The sequence below is a fragment of the Squalius cephalus genome, assembly GCF_949319135.1.
Source record: "Squalius cephalus genome assembly, chromosome: 18".
Lineage (NCBI taxonomy): Eukaryota > Metazoa > Chordata > Actinopteri > Cypriniformes > Leuciscidae > Squalius > Squalius cephalus.
Genome location: NC_137139.1, coordinates 22,256,672 through 22,277,213, shown reverse-complemented (window position 1 = coordinate 22,277,213; position 20,542 = coordinate 22,256,672). Strand labels below are relative to the sequence as shown.

Here is a 20,542-nt window from a genome sequence, read left to right as displayed (position 1 = left end):
CCTATTTTGGCCTATTTTTTTCTTTTGTTACCTACTGCTTAGTGACTTGGAAAATATAGTCTGAAAAAGAATCGTGATATATTTGTTGCTATATCGCCCACCCCTACATTCGCATGTGTTGCTGTATTGAATTATTGATCTCATGTTCCTCGGCCTCCAGTATGGACCACCACACCCTTGGACTCACGACATCATCCAGAAAATATTCCCTTAAATAACAGTTTCAGAGATATATTGCTTTTGTCATGTGTGGAGGATAGAGCCCTATAGTGGAATAGAACATACAAGCACATGCTGTCTGCTCTTTCATTACATTACAGTTATTATATCACCAGATACAATCTCCACTGTACAATGATGTCCGAAAGTCTGAGACCGCAATATAAATGTGGGATTTTTAGGGTTTTGATTCATATAACAATTTATTTCAACATAAAATAACAGAAATATGGGTAAGACTTTACAAAAAGGTCCCAGTAGTTAACGTTAGTCAATACGTCAACTAGAAATGTTACAGTATTTAGTTTAAACGTTAATCTTTGCTAGCTTTAGTTAATATAAATACAACTGTTCATTTGTTCAGGTAGATTAAATAATATCAACAGATAGAACTTTTGATTTTTATAATGTATTAGTAAATGTTGAACTTAACATTAACTAAGATTGGGAGATGTTTTAAAATAATTTTTCATTGTTTGAATCATTGTTGGATTCATTTGAAAAATTTGGTTTAAAATGACGAAATAAAGACAAATCTTCACTTGTGGTCTTAATCTTTTATACCCAGTTTGTATAAAATATTGTATTAATATTGTTTGTCTGATACAAGTGTCAGTTTGTCATAACTTTCTTTTCCCCTACCCCTTCTCCACTAAGGAAACATGCTGTTGTGGACTACAATCTTTATTGTATGTCAGGCACGTAACCTCACACAAGCCAATGTTTACTGCTCTTGACAGCAAGATTGGCTTTTTTCGGTCAGGTTGATAATGCGGGGGAACAGAAGTGTTTGAGTGAGTGCCGCTTTTTTTCTTTCCTGGCTGGCACATAGTGGACTTCTCAAGTGTCACTGTCTTGTAGCAGAAAAGTGTCCTCTCCTCTAGACAAACTGGAAGGCTTGATAGCTGAGGACTCTTTAATGAGATAGTAGGTGCATGGAAACGTATTCAGATTGTGGCCCCTCGCATTAGAGCCCAGATATTATTACCATGTAATGGGAAACTGAAAAGGGCAGTGTAATTTTGGTCTCCTTAGTTAGATTGAAGGTGCCCCTGCGGTTCTTGTGTTACTTATTCCAACTAATCATGAGGCTTATGTGTGTTTGTGTCAGACAGTGTCAGACAGCATGCAGACTGTGAAATATATCAAAGAAATATATTTTGCATTTGTATCACATTACTGACTGTGTTTAATGATCTGGTTCTTTTTAGTGTCATTCCTTCAGAAGTCAGACTATTGTGGCTGCCCTGTTTGGTTTTGATTCACTGAAAAGAACCGGCTCATAATATTCATCTGTTTGGGAATCGGACTGTACTGGTTGCGCTATTTAGTTTTGATTCACTAAAAAACCCCAGCTGCGCTGTAGTTTTGATTACCTGAAAATAATCGGCTCATAAAGACTCATTTGTTCGAGAATCAGACTACACTGGTCCCACTGTCGGTTTCACGATGTAGGTTCAGTTCCGTCCGCGTCAGGGAATAATGTGCATGTGAAACTATTAAAAGATCCGAACGTCATTTAGTTTAACGCCTGTAATTTTAAAACAATGGTACAGGCTCTGAATAAGAAAAGATTATCAGTTCCCAAACCTATGTGACATTTAACAGATCTTTATAAAATACATCATATAGTCAACATTAGAAATGAGAATGTGTAATACCACTTTATGAGAGTAGATTACAAAATGGCAAACATCAAAAGAGATTTCTGTCTTTTTAGATGTGTGTGAAAAGATGAAATTGCTTGACCTTAAAAATTTAATTTGAATTATTGGTTGAGAAATGTTTTCAGAAACTTTACCTTTGTTAGGGACATCCACTCCAAGTCTATTAAATAATTGATGTTGCTTTGAACTTCCCCTTTGTGTTGTGTGTGATCGATCCAGCTGTTTAATGGCACACCCTCTTTTTCCAGATGTCCTATTTGACTCAGTCCTTACAGTCGGCCCTTTCTTTAACATATGGCCCTAATCGTGTCTCTGTATCAATAGCTACATCCCAATTCAGAGGCTGCATCCTTCGAGGGACACAGCCTTGCCTGCGTTGATTAGTTGTGCATGACAGTCCAGCTGAACCTCATGAGCCTGGGCTTGAGGTCTCAGATTAATTAAGGACCTGTGCTGCCCTTTGCAGTGATATTTCAGCCAGAATTACTTTTTTTCTACCTTTTCATTTTCTTTGCTTCCCCAACTTAGCTCATATTCTTAAGACTTGAATGCTGGATGACATAGTGCACTCAGCTAGATGTAGACTTTGCACAATAGAAATCCTATATGTGTAGGTCAACATTTAAAGTGCATTCTCTTACCCATTTTAATTTGCATATGTTATACAGTATTTTAGAGTGAAAGATACAGCAAATATACTATATATATATATATATTTTTTTTTTTTATTTGTAATAATAATAAATATTTTAACTTTTAATTTTAAAATGTTTTTTTATATTTCTGTATATTGCTTTAAAAATGTTCTTGCTCTGAAGTTTTTATTTCAGTTTTAGCTTTATTAATTATACTACTTCAACTTAAGACAAAATATAAATATATGAAAAATATATGACGTTGATCTGCACAGCTTTTTTTTAGTAATATGTTGGTCAAATGCAAAAAGCTTTAATAAGATAAACAATCAAAAGTAAATTAAACTACGTTGTTTGTTTTCTAAGGCTCATTGACATGACTCACCATTACTGAAAATGTTGGCGCAGGCAAAGATGCTGTTTAGGCACAGGCGTATTTCAGGCCTCTCCCTGGGAACAGCTGGAACTCATATGAGCAATGTGTTGCATTCTGAAGACTGAAGTTGTATGCTTTCAAAGCTAGCTTGCTATTATCAGCCGAAATTGCCTACTCTACCTTTAACATTGAAAAAAAAATTGCACTTAAACACTCTGCTTATGTTGGTTTAAGTGTTCTTGCTTGAATACAATCTGCTCTTCCTTTTTCGTTCCCTTCTGGACCTTATTGACTGTGCTTTGTTTTGCTTAAAAGAAAACAGATGAAATCACAAACCAAATGGCAGTTTCCACCAGCCTGAGAAAAGAGCAGCTTTGTCTTCTTCCCCCTCAGGTCGGCGGCCTCTGAACTCATGCGCTTCCCAGGAGTGTAAGACTGATGCGAACTGGACATCAACTCCGTTGCTTAGTCGCTCTGATCTCTTCACTGTGGCCAACTGGTTGGTTTCTCTTATGGGCAGTTACTGTGCCAGAGAGGTGATGGATGGCTTTAATGAGTGTGAGTGGCCCCTCGGAGAGCTCCCTCACCCTAGCCGAGGTGAACAGGGAGATTTGCGACTGCAAGATTCAGTCATTCTGACAGTGGAAAACATTCTTCTTCCTCCCCACAGAGGGAGCGACATGGTGTGTTGCCAGAAGCCAAGACTGTGTGGTTTTGATATTAATCCTCTGGTTATACACACTCATGTATACTTACATGTGTACATGGGTCATTCCTGCTATGCAATGCATCTTGAGCTCTGTAAATTATTTATAAATGTAATGTAATTTATGAAAGTTTATTAATTATAAATTCACACAATGGCAAAATCTAAACAGGATGGGAATAATGCGCTACAGTTAGTCATTGATCAGTAAGAGATTGAGAGCTTGAATAAGACCATCAGCTAATTATTAATAGCATTTTTCAAATAAAATTAAATTTATTCCTGAGATGGCAAAGCTGAATTTTCAGCATCATTACTCCAGTCGTCAATGTCACATGATCCTTCAGAAATCATTCTAATATGCTGATTTGTTGCTCAAGAAACATTTATTATTATCAATGTTGAAAACAGTTTTGCTGCTTTATATTTTTGTGGAAACCGTGATATATTTTCTTTCAGGATTCATTGATGAATAAAAAGTTTAAAAGCATTTATATGAAATAGAAATCGTTTGTAGCATTATAAATGCCTTTACTGTCACTTTTGATCAGTTTAATGTGTCCTTGCTGAATAAAATCTTACTGACCCCAAACGTGAATGGTAGTGTATTACAAAATTAATCAAATGGTAATACTGTGTGCTTCTGCTGTTGTTTTCCCACTAGAAATGATGTCACTTCCTTGAGGATGTTTAATATTTAATCCAGAATATTTTATCCAGAATGATAAATAATATATGATGGAGGCTAGTAGGAATGACCCATGTATGCACATATATCATATGTATAAAAAAAAACACCTTATATTGAAAAGCACTTCCATTCTCTTCATAAAAAGATAGGTGGGTGATACATGCTCCAGCATGTATTTGGGATTACAGATCCACTTATGCAAATCTGCGTGGTAACGAGACACACTTGAGATGGCCTGCAGGCTTCTCTTAGCTCATTTCAAGCGGCCGGCGTGTGGACTGACAAGGCCTTGTTTCAGTCAGACAGCACGAGCGCTGCATAACAACAACGGCTGAGGTCAAGGCTCCACACACACAACTCTGTGTAATTTGGAGGTTTTAAATGTTTCTTCAAAGAATTCAGCCACAGGTGTCCCTGCTGTCTGTCATGAAAGAGATTTCATTCCTCAGAATGAAATGACGAATGCTTCTTCATTTCAAACGCATGTTAAAAAATTCTCCAGACATAGCTTCAAGATCATAGGAAGCCCAGCTTTAATTCTACCTATCTCTGCCATTTTAGTCTTTCTCCCAGATGGCTCATGCAGCACCTTCAAAAGCTCCTGGATGTTCTGTGACTCCATCCTGAAGCTGATGGGAAAGGAGGAGATGAGATGCTGGAACACTGTAGCACATCAGACACTACAAAGACCAAATGGTCAGAGCGAGGAGGCAGCCGGCGGCTCAAGATTTCCACAGATCTCTCTGTTCTTGACTCCTTTCTGTGATTGTTCCTTTTATCTATGGCTTCCTGTGACACTAGAGGCTTGGTTATGAAAATCACAGGTGTACTCAAGGAACTCAAGGCAGAAGAGATGTTGGATGTTGCTGATATACGTTGAATATTTGATTCCTCCCCCCAGTTTTTCTCCTTGTTCGTATGGTTTGGTTTTGTGCCAGTGCCAAGCAGGACATGCTCACTACTAGTTTGATGATTGAGGACATTTGAGTGTGAAACTGTCGCAGCGTGTTATGGCCTGAGGGTGCTGTTGTTTTTAAGCCTTGTCTGCAATTCATGGGAGTTCAGAACAGAGGCTGCATCCCAAAACCTGAAAAATGCCATCTTTAAGTAGGTAGGAAGGCGTTAACACGCGTATGAATTCAATGTTTGCATAACATGATATTTTCACCTTGGTTTTTGATTTGCCAGTTCTTGCTGTGAGATGTTACTTTTCTCTGGAACCAAGACACTTGCAAGTTCTTAAACATGTCTGTGAGGACATGGTTACACCACTTTAGACATTCTACTTACAATAAGTAACTTTGCAACTGTGGACTTTGAAATAACATGTTACCTAAATGTATATATAGTGCCCTATTTTAACGATCTAAGCGCATAGTCTAAAGCGCACGGCGCAAGTGCACTTAGGGCGTGTCTGAATCCACTTTTGCTAGTTTTATGACTGGAAAAATGGTCGGCGCCTGGTCTAAAAGGGTTGTCCCTATTTTCTTAATGAGTAATGGGAGTGTTTTGGGCGTAACATGCAATAAACCAATCAGAGTCTCATCTCCCATTCCTTTTAAAAGCCAGTTGCGCTCGGGCCATGGCGGATTGCTATTTACATGGAGGAATTTGCAAGTGGAAAGACTGAACGTGTCTCCAGAGAGGAAACGGATATGCTCGTGCGCAAGGTTAAAGCGCGCAAGCAGACCATCTTTGGGACAAGCTGGATTCCACTTTATCTTAATATACTGATAATAATCTTTTACATTGTAATCCTTTTATTTTTAATGTTTGTCATGTTTGTGTGCTGCTGCGCATCCCTGTGTGTGTAATAAGAAAAGTGTATGCGCGTTGTGGACCCGCCTATAGGCGCACATTACTAATGCACCCTTTAAATAACAAAAAAAAATACTCCACCATTGACTTAAGACCAAGTTTTTGTTGGTCAATGGCGCAGTCTATTTCAGTTGCCTCAAAATAGTAACACGCCAACAATGCGCCTGAACACACCTCATTTTCAGACCAGCGCACAAATAGGTGCAAATGCATTTGCTATTTAAACAACGTGGCGCAGGACGTGATAACTGCGTCGGGCTGAAACTAGCAAAAAACACGTGTCGCGCCTACCACATTGCGCCGGATGTATGATAGGGCCCACAGACTAATTCACACATGCCTAATCTCTCTCTCTCTCTCTCTCTCTCTCTCTCTCTCTCTCTCTCTCTCTCTCTCTCTCTCTCTCTCTCTCTCTCTCTCTCTCTCTCTCTCTCTCTCTCTCTCTCTCTCTCTCTCTCTCATAACTGCACTAATGTACGATAGTGTTACGATCACCAGGTGGAGTGCCCTTGAGAGCCACCATAGGTCACTCCACAACAGACTATTGTCATTCCCTCACAAACTGTTTACATTTTTTTTAAATATATTTTATGTTAGGAAACTTGTTTGCTTTTTTTTTTTTTAGAAATAAAGACAAAATCTAAAATTCTCCTGCAAACTTGTGAGTGAATTGTGCACACTTTGGGCCCTGCAAGCCAACAAAACCCTGCAGATCTAACAAGCAGAGAGCAAGCAGGACTCGAGTTGCCAAGTGGCGTTTTCTGGCTGCTAATGAGCTCTTCACTGGGCTTCCCGTGAATCTCCACCGGACCACTGTCATAACATGGCCTTGTTAGTTCCCGGTGATGGTTTATCTGTGGCATTTATATGACTCTCTTAATTGAAAAAGGATGGGGTCTCAGCATGTGGCTTTTTTAGGGTTGAGGTGACTGTGTTGTGTAAGCAGTGTCCTGTAGTGTATAGTGTCTGTACAACACATTAGTGGGTGGGTGACTTAGACTCCTATGAATTGATAGTCATGTGAGTGTCTATTTGTGTTACCTTTGTTTGATATTGGCAAATAATATCGTAGTCATACGCTAGAAGGCGTTGAAGTGGAAAGGTGGAAAGGTGCTTCCAGTTGGCTGTTCCGCCGATATACATGAAGAATAGACTCATGTGATCATGCAATGTTTGCGCAAATGTTGGTGAGTTGTTTGAGCTCAGCCTTTGTTTGCTGTAGTCGTCTTTGCATGTAGTTTGAAGTATTGTTTGTTTTGTGCTGTAAATCTAAAAGATGCTGTCAGCTGGAAATATGGTTGTTGTTACCTTTCTGATGCTGATTTACTTCAATATCACTAATATTCCTGTTTTCCTCAAACTAAACATTCTCTGCTTCAGATAAAACAATAGACCTTAGGCGATGTTGACACTGTATTTTATGTGGCATGAATAAAAATGAGGCTGCAGAGTCCTTCAAAATGTCATACTGTGGTGTACCTACAGTAGTGGTCCATCATTCAGCCAATGCAACATTGAAAATATGTCTTTCAAAAATATCTGAACTGCAGAGGACAAACACAAATAGAGATTTTTTTTAAGAAAATAGATTTAGATAATAGATTTAGATTACTTTGATTATCAAATCACAAGCTCTGCGATTTAGTTGAATAAATACCTGTATGTTCTGCGTGTTTCAGAGTGAAGCGTGGTACTGTGTTTATTTACATGAGAGCACCTCATGATCCTGTGTTTTCAGTGTCTCAGAGCGGGTTGATTTGCAGTTAATGCCACTCCTCATGAACTCTTCATGTGCTGTCAGTTTGAGTCGTGTATAAACGTGCAATAAGAAATGCGACATGCTTCAACCATCTTCCCAAACTTGTAATGAGGAGCGTTTATAAACTGGCTGTAGTCAAGAAGCTTTAAGGATTTTCTGTGTTTTTCTAATTTGTTTCCAATTTGGAAATTAAGAAATTAAGATAGGCATACATTTTATTTCTGTAATTTTACAAATGTACTGTCAAATAAAATTATGATTGTTATATTATTTAATTAAATACTTTATTTTACACTGAAATATTTGTATTTTTATTAGTCATATTGCTATATAATAATAATAAAAAAAAAGCTGTTCCCACAGCTTTCCTAATGCAGTTTTTTTTCCGTGAAATAAACATATTTTAACATTCACCTGCTGTGTGAACAAAAATATAGCAGTCCACTCGTACAATGACTTTGGCAGTGGAGTGAAAGAATGTGCAAGTGGTAATCTACTACTGGGCAAACATTACTTCATTAATATTCATGAGCCAAACTAATAAGGTTTTCAGTGTACCCCTCTCACTTTTCAGATTGCTCCTACGCCCCTGGTCAGAATAAATATGGCGTCTACTCTGACTAAAGTCTGTATACCTCCATTCCACACTCCCACTGCCTGACATTTTAGCCTGTCTGGGGAGATACTACCTTCCTCCATGACTAGTGTAATTTAGTCACGAGGATGAGAGCTGAACTATTGTAAGTCACATAAAAAGAGTTAAAATATAAAAGGATAGGTGAAGTGAAAATCAGGGGTATCTTCGAGGCTTTTGTACAAGAAAAGTCCAGTGCTATGGTATTGCGTCATGGATTCTTTCTATGGCCATGCCTGACCCCCTCCACCTTGATGAGAATGGCTCTAATGTCTTGATGATGAGGCACAAAAGGAGCTATTGTATCCCGTGGCTCCCATGGGCAGCCTGGCTGGTACAGCGACTGGAACTTGGTGCGGTCTAGTGGGAGACAGAGGGTGGCACCCAAGAGATATGACACAGCTCGCTAACGCTACCTGACAGCGTAGCCACAAAGAGCGCCTTGTTCTGTAAACAAAGACCAAGGCTGATATAGAATGAGTGTTAATGTGTGAGAGTGTCACTAAAACAACAATGGCCACATCCATGTATGAGGACACACAACAGTGTTCCCATGAGGAACTGCGGGCAGCCGTATCTGGGGGATAGGCTTTTGGCACACCGTGTTTGTATAGCTGGGTTTGTATGAATTGCAGGCATGCAGAATTTTGCTAGGGAACATGGAGTACATTCCTGCGTGCTACTGTACAATACTTGATGAAGGATGAAGCAAAGCTATTGTGGCCTGACCTAAATTCCTCTCGTTTTACAATGTCCAAAGAATTACACAGTGTAGCTCTTGGACCTTGTCGTACAACTTAATTTGAAAACCATTGGTAGCTTTGAAAGCCTTCCCCACATAAAGAGCCCTTGTTTTGCATATTTTTTATTTATGAGGGAACACAATTTATTATTTTTGTGCTCAGTAATAGTTTATACAACAAATGCCTTTAGAATACTATATTTAAAATGTCCCTCACTGATTTCAGTAAAGATTGTGTGTGTTCCTGTAGCTTAAAAAGTTAACAGCAGCATGTAAATGAAGCTAGTCAGAATCTGAGGCAACTTTTTGCCGTCAATCATTTTGGTGTTCATGTTTTCTGAGACATCTTTGGAGGATGTGTCTTTTTTGAAAAAGGCTGGATCGGTCTAATTCAGGCTAGAAGTTAACAAGTTTGCTAACATTGCTTTTAGTATCTATAACATTTCTGCTCTATTCCAAAACCTATGCAGTTGCTTACATAGTCTGAATTTTAAGGCATCATATGCACACTTGTGACACGAAGGCTGCTTAAAAAGGGAGGCTACTTTATTATACTACCTTATTTTGGTTAATGTTTTGGCTAAAGCATCCTTTGTGGAGAAAGCATTTCCATAATGCATTGTGATGAAAACAACTCCAGACTATGGGTGAAGCGAGTGAAATGTTCATGTAAATAAACTTATTTCATTAAGTTTTGAAAAAAAAAAAATTTATAGATTTTTTTCCGTCAAATATTTCTCAATATTCTTGATATTTTTCTTTATTTAATTAACAATAATGTATCAGTTAATATCACAAATAAATATTTCAAAAATGTAAAAGTATGTTGCAGTAATATAACCATAAAAATGTTAATAGTAGTAAAAAATGTGAAGTTTTAGCTCAAAATACCCCACAGATCATTTTTATAGTATGTTAAAATTGCCACTTTTTGGGGGTGAGCAAAAATGTGCTGTTTTGTGTGTGTCCCTTTAAATGCAAATGAGCTGGTGCTCTAGCCCACCTTCAAGAAGAGGGCGGAGCTTCAAGAGCTCATGCTTCTGCAACAGCAAAACAGGACAATCTCACGCACTGAAATGTAGTTAACTAATGTAGAAGTAGTTAAATAATGTTAGGCTAACTAATGAAACCTTATTGTAATGTGTTACAGATAAACTGAAATCGTAATATTTTTGAGTTACATATTAGCTTAGAAAGGAGGACCTTTAAATATTGCCCTGGACAAAGTGGGGCCTTTTAGTCAAAAGGTTTTGATCAAGCATTCTAAAATACTATTTATTTCTACATTTCATATTATGATTAATTTGCTTCGCCTCCTTGTGATTTACAACCTTTTGTGTGATACTGACCACATTCCCAATGTGTTTCATGCTCTGTAGCTGCTGATTATTTCCAGGTGTGGGTGGCTAGAGCCGGTGATGTCAGTGTAAGAGGACTTCTCTCCACTCTTCCTGCCTCTCCTTTGAGGTCTCACAGTATGACTCACAGAGCTCATAGCACAGCTCAATACGCACCCATGCTGGACCAAGATGCTCCCTAATGAACGGCAACAGTAAATCATGTTTTACACTATTGGAAATGAGAACTGTGTGAAGTGACAGACACACTAATGTCTTCCTAAACAGCCAAAGAGGTGGAATTGATACCAGAACTCTAAATGAGAATGATGGGCCTCTTGAGCACATTTAGATTGGAGCAAATTAGTATGCGTCGAAGTCGACCAATGAAACGAGGCTAATCTGCAATCACAGTGGGCCATCCATTTCATTCCCAGTGAGAGAGAATTGCTTGGGGAGAGACTTGTTTTGATTACCTTGCATTCGAAATTAGCTAGAGATATCACAACATGTTTGTATTTATGCTGTCTCAAGGCACAAATGGCGTTTCTCTCAAGGCCACATAAAGTATTTGTCACTGCAGTTTGATTGGAACATTGAATTTACAGTGTTTATTTCCCTCTTTGTGCTCCATTGAAAACTGCATTCAAACTGCATGAACTCCACAAGTTAGGGTAAAACCTGATGATCATCTCATCAGTGTTTGGCAGCAGTGTCTCTGCTTATAGCGAAGCTATAACAGCGCTGTTATTACCTCACTAGTGAGAAATGTCACGTAGCTTTTAAGTTGTTAAACTATTTTACTGATAAAATCGTCAGAGCAGCGCTAACAACATGTTTCTGTGCGAGTGTGTGTATGTACTCTGTGTGTGAGTTTGAGTGGAAGAGAGTAATGGCAAAAAACATGGAAATAATTAGTCCTTTTTATCCTATTGTTTACTCTATTTATTTGCTTGGTCAGTGTCGTTGTGGGTTTTAGTTTTTTTGCTGTTGTAGGCTGTAAGGACTGTTGAAATTACTGAAATCATTTGGCGAAGTGGTTTGAAACTGTAATGCGGTCAAGACCTGCCTGGAACTACTTTAGCTGTGCGTTTCCCTGAAAATAATTGCACACTTAGAATGTTTGTAAACCAATCAGACTCAAGCATTCAGTATAAGTTATATAATATAATTATATCTATAGGCTATATCTCCAGCTTGTTGCATATTTTTGTAAAGAAAAATTAACTTTTTTTTGTCAGATTTAAAATATGCTAAAAAATATCATTCTTTTGTTGTGGGACCAGAGAAAGTGTTGAACTACTGAAGAATAAATGTTTCATTGTTGAGCCCTTCAAACTTTTAGACTGTAAAAGCTAAAAGAAAAGAAAGACTTGACCCCTTTTGAAGTAGCGTGAAGGGCTCTTTTACCTGTTCTTATATGCCAGAGTGTGTCAGGATCCATGATCTCAGCCAGGTGGTTTCAGCAGCTATGGGGTCCAAAACAATGCTTATTAATGCAGAAGCCATGTGACTGGCACAGTTTCAAAGCACATCCTCCCCACCCAGAGATCATCAGCTGCGTAATACCAACAGCTGGAGACTGGAGCTGCTCAAAAAGCCGTCGCTTTCTTGCCCTCCCTCCCATATTTTAGTCGCCAAGGGAAGCTTGGCTCCGACTCTCTCATTCTCTAATTTGGAGGGTCGTCTCCTCCCCTCCTTCCTCCAGGATGGCTTGCACCTCCTCCACACTTCCTTGAACTCCGCCTGAACTCCTGGCGAGAGCAAAGCAATAGAACCTGCATTGTTTTGTTAGCGCTCCTCATGCATTCACACATCTGGATGCTCGTGGAGCGGAAGTTTTTTGTACTGCTAGAAACAGTTGGACCTCCTGCTGCACATATCAAGGATGTCATTTAATGATGAGGAAGACTGGGACAGTTTCCAGAGTTTAGCATGATTTAGTCATATTCACCTCATTTGCAACTGACAATTTTACACTTTTGTTTATCACCCACACAGCTGATCTGTCATATGGAGAGCACTTTTGCTTCCAATAAGTTCCTAAAGAATAAAATGAAGACATGATGGAAAAACCTACATTTTGTGGAATAATAAATGAATGTCCTGTTTCAATTGGAATACAGTGTGTTATAATACGGATATAAAATGGCTTGCACATGCATGGACTCGTGAACTCAAACTACCCAAAGTTTACCCTGATGAAATCTCTCTCTCTCTCCACAGGTAAGGTGTTGAACACAGATCTGCGTCACTACCTCAGCCTGCAGTTCCAGAAAGGCTCTTTGGACCACAAGCTCCAGCAGGTGATCAGAGATAACCTGTACCTGCGCACTATCCCCTGTGAGTATCCCCCTCTGATCCTTAAATCACATTAAATGTGTTAGTGCAGGTCACACTGAGATGACTCTGCCATGACACCAGCTACTCAGATAATAATTATGGTGTCAGTGACTCGTCAGTCCAACGTTTCATGGGTATGATGGGTACTGTGAGCGCTTTAGGCTGGTTGTATTACAGTCAGCGCTTTAGCTGTGTTTGAAATTGCTCCATGTTTAGTTCACTGTGTGGAACACACTATGTATACATTGGATTTTCCAGGTTCTTCATGCAGCATTTAGTTATGACATTAAGCAGTGCTGCAGTTCTAATGATCTGTAAAGCAATATATATTGCATCGTTCGTTCGTTCGTTCGTTCGTTCATTCATTCATTATAAAATGATACCTCTGGTTTATAGTGAAAACATATGTACAACAAAACGTTTTTTCCGGTACAGGGCTCCAGACTGCGACCAAATGGTCGCATTTTGCGACCAAAATTTGAGAGTGTGCGACTAAATTTTACATCCAGTCGCACATGTGCGACCAGTAAATTTAATCTCGTTCATAGTGGGCGACAACCGACGTCGCGTCTGCGATGCTTTGTTTACGACATCACGACAAGAAGACTAGCATGTTTAATTTTTTAACGGTCCTCCATGAAGGGTTCCGAGTGAATGAGTGTGTGAGCGCGAGTGAATGAGTGTGTGTGTGTGTGTGTGCGCCCGCGCGCGAGTGAGTGAGTGAGCGAGCGAGCGAGAGAGAGTGAGAGAGTGTGTGCGCGAGTGAGTGAGTGAGTGAGTGTGTGTGTGCGTGCGTGCGTGCGTTAGTCTATGTGCGTGTATGTGAGTGAGTGCGTGTGTACATGTGCGAGTGAATATGTGTGTGAGATGGCTCGAGATGACTGGTCGTAAAGCAATGTGTAGTCTGACAATGTTTCTTGTCCAGGTCATGACAAGATTTTTAGGAGTCGAAATCGTGTAATCTGATACATTGACTATAGTAACAGACAAAAACATTGCGTATTCTGAACCAGGCATAACTATAACTATGGTATACTGTGGTTATGAAAGTAGCCTACACATCTTTTTCCAGCACTTCAAAACTATATCCTATTAAATTTTTTTTTTTTTTTTTTAATGTGTCGACCAAAACATTTTTGTTCATCCTTTAAAGATTGTCTCTATTTATAAAACTGAAAGTTTCAAGAAGTAGGAAAACTCACACTTATTCTTATTTTTTTTAAAAAGAAGACTAAATTACCATTGTAAACATAGCTGCTGAGGGCGCTTATTGGCTATTTTCACTCCCTAATATCTATTTTGTCACTCATTTTGCTTTTGAAATAATATTAAGACATTATGAAGGATAATAATTAAATTTAACTTTATCTATACACCTCAAATTTAGCTCAGTGCTTTGTCATCCCACAGTGCTACCAAATACTTTCTGTAGAACTTAGAGCCGCGGCCCTCAGATGTTAGTCTGGAGCCCTGTGATCTTAAAATAAAACTGCACCATAATTTCTGTACGATTAATCTATTTATTATCAAAGCATTTGTCTGTAATAGTTATTTAGGGGGAAAATGTGAAGGTGTGCCCCTAAATTTTCTGCTTGCGCTCCTAAAATTTTAAGTCAGGGGCTACAGCGCTCCTAATAAAAAAAGTTAGTCTGGAGCCCTGCCGGTATTTTATTTATCTGTTTAACAGATTGTGTGTTACACATCTTGACATGTTAACACTTCTAAAGCATGAGGATATTAGTTCAAAATAAAAGTCCCAGAAGACATGCAGTATGCATCTTCATTATTGCACATTAATATGCACATTTCACCACAATATTTACTTCAAAGATATTCGTTATAAGTGTTTCATGTTTTTCATGTTTTGCAAAAGAGCCAGTACACACCAGTAATTGTGTTGTATAAATCTGCCCTTATATTTGTCACCATGTTATTGCTTTAAAAGGTGAAATTAATATTATAATTGTTTTATATTTCCTTCATTTAAATTTTACGTTGTATGTTTTTATTAGCTTTTGTTTTTTAAAAATATATCTATATAGTTTTATTTATGTTTATTTCATTTTTAATTTGAGATATTTTAGTACATTAAGTGGACTAAATGAAAACTATAAATCTTGTCTTGGCAACTAGATATGTTAAGTTTTATTTTATTCCATTTAATGTAGCCAACACTTTATTTAATTTTTTATGGTTTTTGTTTTAGTTAAATATATTAACCCTGGGTGAAATCAGTCATTTTATTAGTTTTATTAGAGCAGAAGTGATCTGATGCCTGGAATCTGAATGATCATAATCTGTGTGCAATCCTATATTTGTCCTGATCCACCAAACAAAGTTGGAAATGGTGTGTTTCAACCAACACACAGCACTTTTTAGTCATTTTCAGCTTAATATAAATGGGAGGTCTAATCTAGAACAGCTCTTTAGAAGTGCTTCTGCCAAGTGCTTGTTTGTACACAGTAATTTCATCTAAAGGGAATCTTGAAAGAGTAAATAGACTCAGCATGTGTTTTCTACAGTTATCTTTATATCTGCTAGAATAGACACTTCACCCAGCCCTGGTGCACATAAACTGCAGCTGAGGGTCTTGAGTCGATAACGACACAGAGGAATGATATTGTTGGAATCACTTTCAGAACGATTGTTTCCAGCTGATGAATTATAAAAACATTGACAGCCAATCAAAATCCACCTGACTTTAAAGAGCTCGATTATTTAAAGTGGCAGTCTAACTGCAGCTCGCGGTCATAATAACAGAAGGCTGTCTTCTGTTGGTGTGGATGCTAATATCGTTATAGTTATCTTTATAGTTATCATTCTTGGTGTGAACGGGTATTTAATCCTGATTCCTGCCTCGTTCCTGCTATAACAAGCAGATGCCGCAGGCCACTGATGCCTGCTTGATGACGATTTATTCCTTCTCTCCCATTTCTCTTGTGCCAATTTTAGTTTCCATACTTCCAATGTCTGTACTGTTTGAGTTAATGTCACATAATCATGATCGATTAAACCTGTTAGGTAATGCAGAATTACTTGCCAGTATTGGCTCAGGAATTTCTTGGCAACGTTTTTCAGATACAGACCGTCTGGAACAGAACAATGATTTTTTCTTAAAGACATCAATGCCAACGAACCAGTACTTAATCACGAAATGTGTTTTGATCTTCTCTTGTACAGAATATGTGGTCTGGCCACAAACCAGTGAATTAGTGAAACATATGCCTTAATTACTCGTACATCTTTAATTAGGGCTTTTTTTTCTTTCTCTTGGGCTGTGGTGTAATCTTTTAATTAGTGCTGTTCGTTAAGGTACTTATCACTATTAATGTTGCTCATACTTAGGGTTAGATATTTCAAGAAACACTTAATGCGAAGTATTAAAAGAATAGAGCCAAAAATTATAATTCTGTCATTTAATCACCTGCTTGACTTTTTTCTTTTGTGAAACACTAAAGACGATACTTTAAGCCTATTGTATCATATTTGATACACATTATCCCTCTAAATTATCAGCATAACTTTGCTGAAAAACTCAATCACTCTGTCATCTGATTGATAGTTTGATTCATTGGAGGCCTGTTGTATAATTTTAAAAACATCCACCTTCAGGTCATGCCAAAGTGTTTGCTGTGAAATTTTTAATGATTTTTATAAAGTTAACATAAGAATAACTTTTATATTGTTGGTAATATTTCAAGATGAACACCTACTGGACTGAAGAAACATTGGTTTATTTGATTATCCATACATCATTTCATTTACAAAAAGTGTTTATGAAAATAATGGCCTACCATACTTTTAAAGGTTCAATAAACAGTTCCATTTAAAAGAAAAATGGACTATTTCATATGTCAAGCTTTACAGGGTCAATCACCTATAAGCCGCATTGCAACAACCCACCTTAGTGTCATTGAGTATGCCAGCAAACACTATTCACAGTATTTTCAGTAAATGTAATAAACCAACCTACTGTAATTTGGTCTCTGTCTGTTGGTTTAGAGATGTGATGTAGTTCCCACTGTTTTTGAGTCCTGCATGCTGGCGTGTGGCTCTCTGTGATTTGGGATTTTAATGGACACCAGGCCTGAGCAGATGTTTCGTTTGCTGTGGCTCAACATTGCACGAGACACAAGCTCAGTGTGAGGGCCGACCTGGAATCTCTAATGTCATTCTCATCCACTGTCCTTGTTACTGGGTGTTCAGACCCATGACTCAACACACAATCCTCCATTCACACTTTTCCATCCAGTATAATCATGAGCATCAGGGATGAGAGCCAGATGATGGACACAGGTCTGGTCTAATTATATTTAATAGCGCTGGTAATAGCAGTAATGTCAGAATTAACTGGCATAGTTCATCTTCCAGGCTTCAGTCAAGTAAAATAATTAAATAATGATTTAATTGTAAGTTATTAATCACAGTAAAGGTGAAGGACAGTGAGGATCAGTATTGCCATTTAATTGCAGTCAATGTTTAATAATATATTGCTAGATTTTTAAAGAAATTTTATTTGAAAATCATTTACTCACTATATGTTTTTCCAAACCTGTATGACTTTATTTGTTAGGGAACACAAAATAAGATATAGTGAAAAATGTCTCTCTTTTTTTGGTCCATTCAATGGAAGTCAATGGGCTCCAATGTTGTTTGTTTCCCAGTGTTCTTCAAAATATGTTATCTTGTGTTCTACCGAAGAAAGAAAGTCATAGAGGTTTGTCACAACATAAGGGTGAGTAGAAGATGACAGCATTTTTATTTTATTTTTTGGTGAACTATCCCTTTAAATCAGTGGCACATTACCCATAATTCCTGTGCCAGTGGCATAATTAACTCACCTTTGTGTCATTTTAAACCCCTTTTAATTTTTATTCTGTATGATAAAATTTTTATATATTTTGAAGAATACGTATTATTGAATCCGTAAGAACCGAATTAGCCTGAATAAATCATTCAGTCAGATTTATGAATGGATCAACTGTTTCAATGAGAGAAAAAAACAGTTCAAAAGAAAGATTCGTTCACTATTCCGGTTCTTTCACTGACTCAAAGACCTGGTCACACTTCAGTTCTTAACTTAATACTTTATTGATTACAGCTCACTGAAGAAGATTATCAGTGATCAATCTATCATAAGACTTCGGTTCTTGCTTAACAGATGTGGTCACTATGATACAGTATGTGCTAAAAGAGCAGCATGAAGATTCATAAATCGATTTCCTTCATGAAGCACTGACTGCACTGGCCGTCATACCGTTTGCTCATCTGAAAACCTCTGGAATGGAACTGTTGCGCATGTCTCACTGGACACGGGGACAGAAAAGTCATTAAAGCCATGTCCTTAAAAAAAATGCGGGAAAGAAGAACGCCCGGAGTCCAAATTGCCACATAATCCTTGAAGCTCGGCTGAAGCTTCCATCTCCCTCCTTCCTCCTGCTGGCATTAATATCCGTTATGGCTCGACGGTAACCCTTCTCTGCCTCATCCGCAGATATATATATAAAAAAAAATGAATGCTGAAATAAAAAGAGCCCTAGGTGGTCAATCTCAAAGGATTGCTTTTTTACGCTTGTGCAGATTTAAGACTTTTCCAGAGCTTGTTAAGGGATCTCACAGATGACCATGAGCCCATAATGAGGTGTGAATACAATTCATCCCACTTTTGATGTCACAAAATAAACACCTCATTCAGTATTGCCAATATTAGTCTTCTGTATGATATAAAAAAAGTTTGCATTCAGAATTCAAATGTATAATGTGAAAAGTGACATTAAAATGCCTCAAAGCAGTCTTTGAAGAGATGGCCAGGCAGGGTCAGTCTTTTCTTTGTAGGCATTTATGATGTTCTGAAGTGTGCTGGGTTGTGTGGCAGCGTGCTGGGGTGGATGCTAAGGTGCTTAAGCAGCTGGCGGTGTTTCATGTGGCTTGTGCAAACTGCAGAGATAATTGTTTGTTTATCCTCCTCCACCACAGAAACTGGCATCTGGGCTCTCGCCTCACAATAGCAGCTGTGTGACTGTCAGGTTTGAGAAACTTTAGTGATGAAGCAAGCAGAGTGTAAACTATTCTTATGATCGAAAAAGATACACTACAGCAGAATATCTAGATGCAGATTTTTCATTGTGTTCTGTCTTGCACGGAGGACAACAATAAAGGCTAATAACAAAAGCGAGCCTTGTTGTTATTCTGTTCAAGGAGAGAATGTTTTCAGAGAGTTTCTGTTTGCAGTTCTTCAGAGAGAATGAGGTTGGAGATCAACACTCAAAATGAACTAAAAGAATTATAATCTGTTTACTTTCTTTAAAATCTGCATTAAAGCTCCAATATGTAAAAAATTTTTGCCACAAGAGGGCGCAGTTTCCAACAATAACAAAGGCGAAGCTTGATGACGCTATGAAGGAGGTGACGATGGGAGATGTCGTTTTTAATGCGTTTTCACCATCTAGCGATGTATCTAAATGGAATCATGAATCATGATCACGGATTAGGTAATTTATTCGTTTTTGTATTACCTGTATGTAGGGTTGGGTACCGAAACTCGGTTCCAATAGGGAACCGGTTCCGACGTAAACGGTAGTAACCAGACCGAATAAGAACGAAACTTTCGGTGCCTGATTTCGGTGCCTGACGTTTTTTTTACCGCCCCCTATAAAACATCTCGCGGCACGAATGATCCAATAATAAAACATCTCCAGTTAACCAGCAGAGCATTCATTTAGTTCGTTTGTTAAATAAGAGATCTAGCGCTGAAATGTGTTTTTTAAATCAAGTGATCAAAGTGCTCGTTGCCGCTGCGATCAGTGGCGCGGATACAGTGTCAGTGTTTTCTCTTGGCTCGCGCACACACTTGGCTTCACTCGGACGCGCGCTTCAATACGTTGCGGAGATCGATCTATTTATGAGGCGCCGTCTATATGATTATGTGCGCGGAGAGTTTGTGTGTGCGTGCTCGCGTCTCAGATGAGTATGTGCGCGGAGAGTTCCGCGCGTCTCGTGTGTGTAGAGTTTGCGTGTGTGTGCGCGTGAACGACTTTAGAAGTTGTGCATTTCATATGTATTAGTTTGAGCATTCAGTAGTATACATGTATGTGTGACTACCTAGTACATGTGTATGCAAGGGATTCATATGTGCGTGAATGAAGTTTGATTTAAGCCCTAGACGGCGCCTCATATCTATTCGTTCTGGTGAAATCTCAAAATATAATGGACACAAAGTGTCCCTGCTTGATTTACAACCACTGATGAGCATAATCGGTTTAAAAAAATAAATTAAATAAATAAATAAATAAAAAACTACGAATGCGGATTAGAACCCAAAACCTCTGACACGCTTGACTAAAGTTCAAGTTCAGCTGCGAGTGTTCCTCTTCGGGTCTAGTATTTTAATGCCAACTGCAAATCTTGTATATCACGTATGAAGTATATCAATATCAAGTATATTTATATGGCTATACTGTGTGTTAAATATTTCTGCTCAGTGTCAGATATTTCTCTGTTTTGTAAAAGTCATAATATGAGAAGACAAAATTTTGATCTTAACTCAAGTGTTTTGTGCTACATCAGTAGCCTTTTAAAGGGCACAATTTTTCATTTAATCAGAAATCAGAAAATC

At 38.2% G+C, this 20,542-nt stretch overlaps 1 protein-coding gene across 6 annotated transcripts in view; it reads left to right on the top strand.

Moving 5' to 3' along the window:
- The window catches only part of magi3a (membrane associated guanylate kinase, WW and PDZ domain containing 3a), a 139,903-nt gene that overhangs the window by 59,015 nt on the left and 60,346 nt on the right, over positions 1 to 20,542 (top strand). For all 6 annotated transcript variants that reach the window (XM_079849691.1, XM_079849689.1, XM_079849692.1 and 3 more), the window contains one exon: positions 12,811 to 12,927. In XM_079849691.1, coding sequence (XP_079705817.1) covers positions 12,811 to 12,927 — 117 coding nt within the window. The remainder of the gene's footprint in view (positions 1 to 12,810; positions 12,928 to 20,542) is intronic.